Source organism: Pterocles gutturalis, unplaced genomic scaffold, assembly GCF_000699245.1.
Source record: "Pterocles gutturalis isolate BGI_N339 unplaced genomic scaffold, ASM69924v1 scaffold4211, whole genome shotgun sequence".
NCBI lineage: Eukaryota > Metazoa > Chordata > Aves > Pterocliformes > Pteroclidae > Pterocles > Pterocles gutturalis.
The window spans coordinates 1-443 of NW_010097535.1; the positions used below are offsets into that span (position 1 = coordinate 1).

At 66.6% G+C, this 443-nt stretch overlaps 1 protein-coding gene across 1 annotated transcript in view; it reads left to right on the forward strand.

Annotated features, from left to right (window-relative positions):
• Positions 1 to 332: 332 nt before the first annotated feature.
• Positions 333 to 443, forward strand: part of GGA2 (golgi-associated, gamma adaptin ear containing, ARF binding protein 2) — a gene marked incomplete at its 5' end in the record, with an annotated part of 10,575 nt that continues 10,464 nt past the window's right edge. Inside the window, one exon of the mRNA XM_010075983.1 lies at positions 333 to 408. Coding sequence (XP_010074285.1) covers positions 333 to 408 — 76 coding nt within the window. The remainder of the gene's footprint in view (positions 409 to 443) is intronic.

The window sequence follows — 443 nt, forward strand, 5'->3', positions numbered from 1 at the left end:
CATCTCTGAGAGCAGCCGCCTGGCTGGGTGTTCAGAGCCCGCAGCCTGACCCTCCTGCTGTGCACCGAGGCTCCTGCAGCCGCAGAGACCCGGCTCTCCCAGCGCTTGCCCAGGGCCAGCCCCCGGCTCTCCCAGAGGACAGCCCCTGGCCATGGCCGGGGGCAGCCACGGGGTGACACGAGCTGCCTCCGTCCCTCGTGCGGGTGTGCGTGCGGTGTCTGATGGAGCAGGCTGTGAGCCTGGCAGTTGCTCTTCTCTGCAGGGCACAGCCAGCAGCTCGTGTTTTTCTCAGGAACTCGTGCCTTGTCTGACTTCCTCCTGCTTCTCCCCAGCCCGTCGCTGGCGCCGAGGCTGCTGGCACACAAAATCCAGTCCCCGCAGGAGAGGGAAGCTCTCCACGCTCTCACAGTAAGTGCTTTCATCCGCCTGCGAGAGCGGCTGGG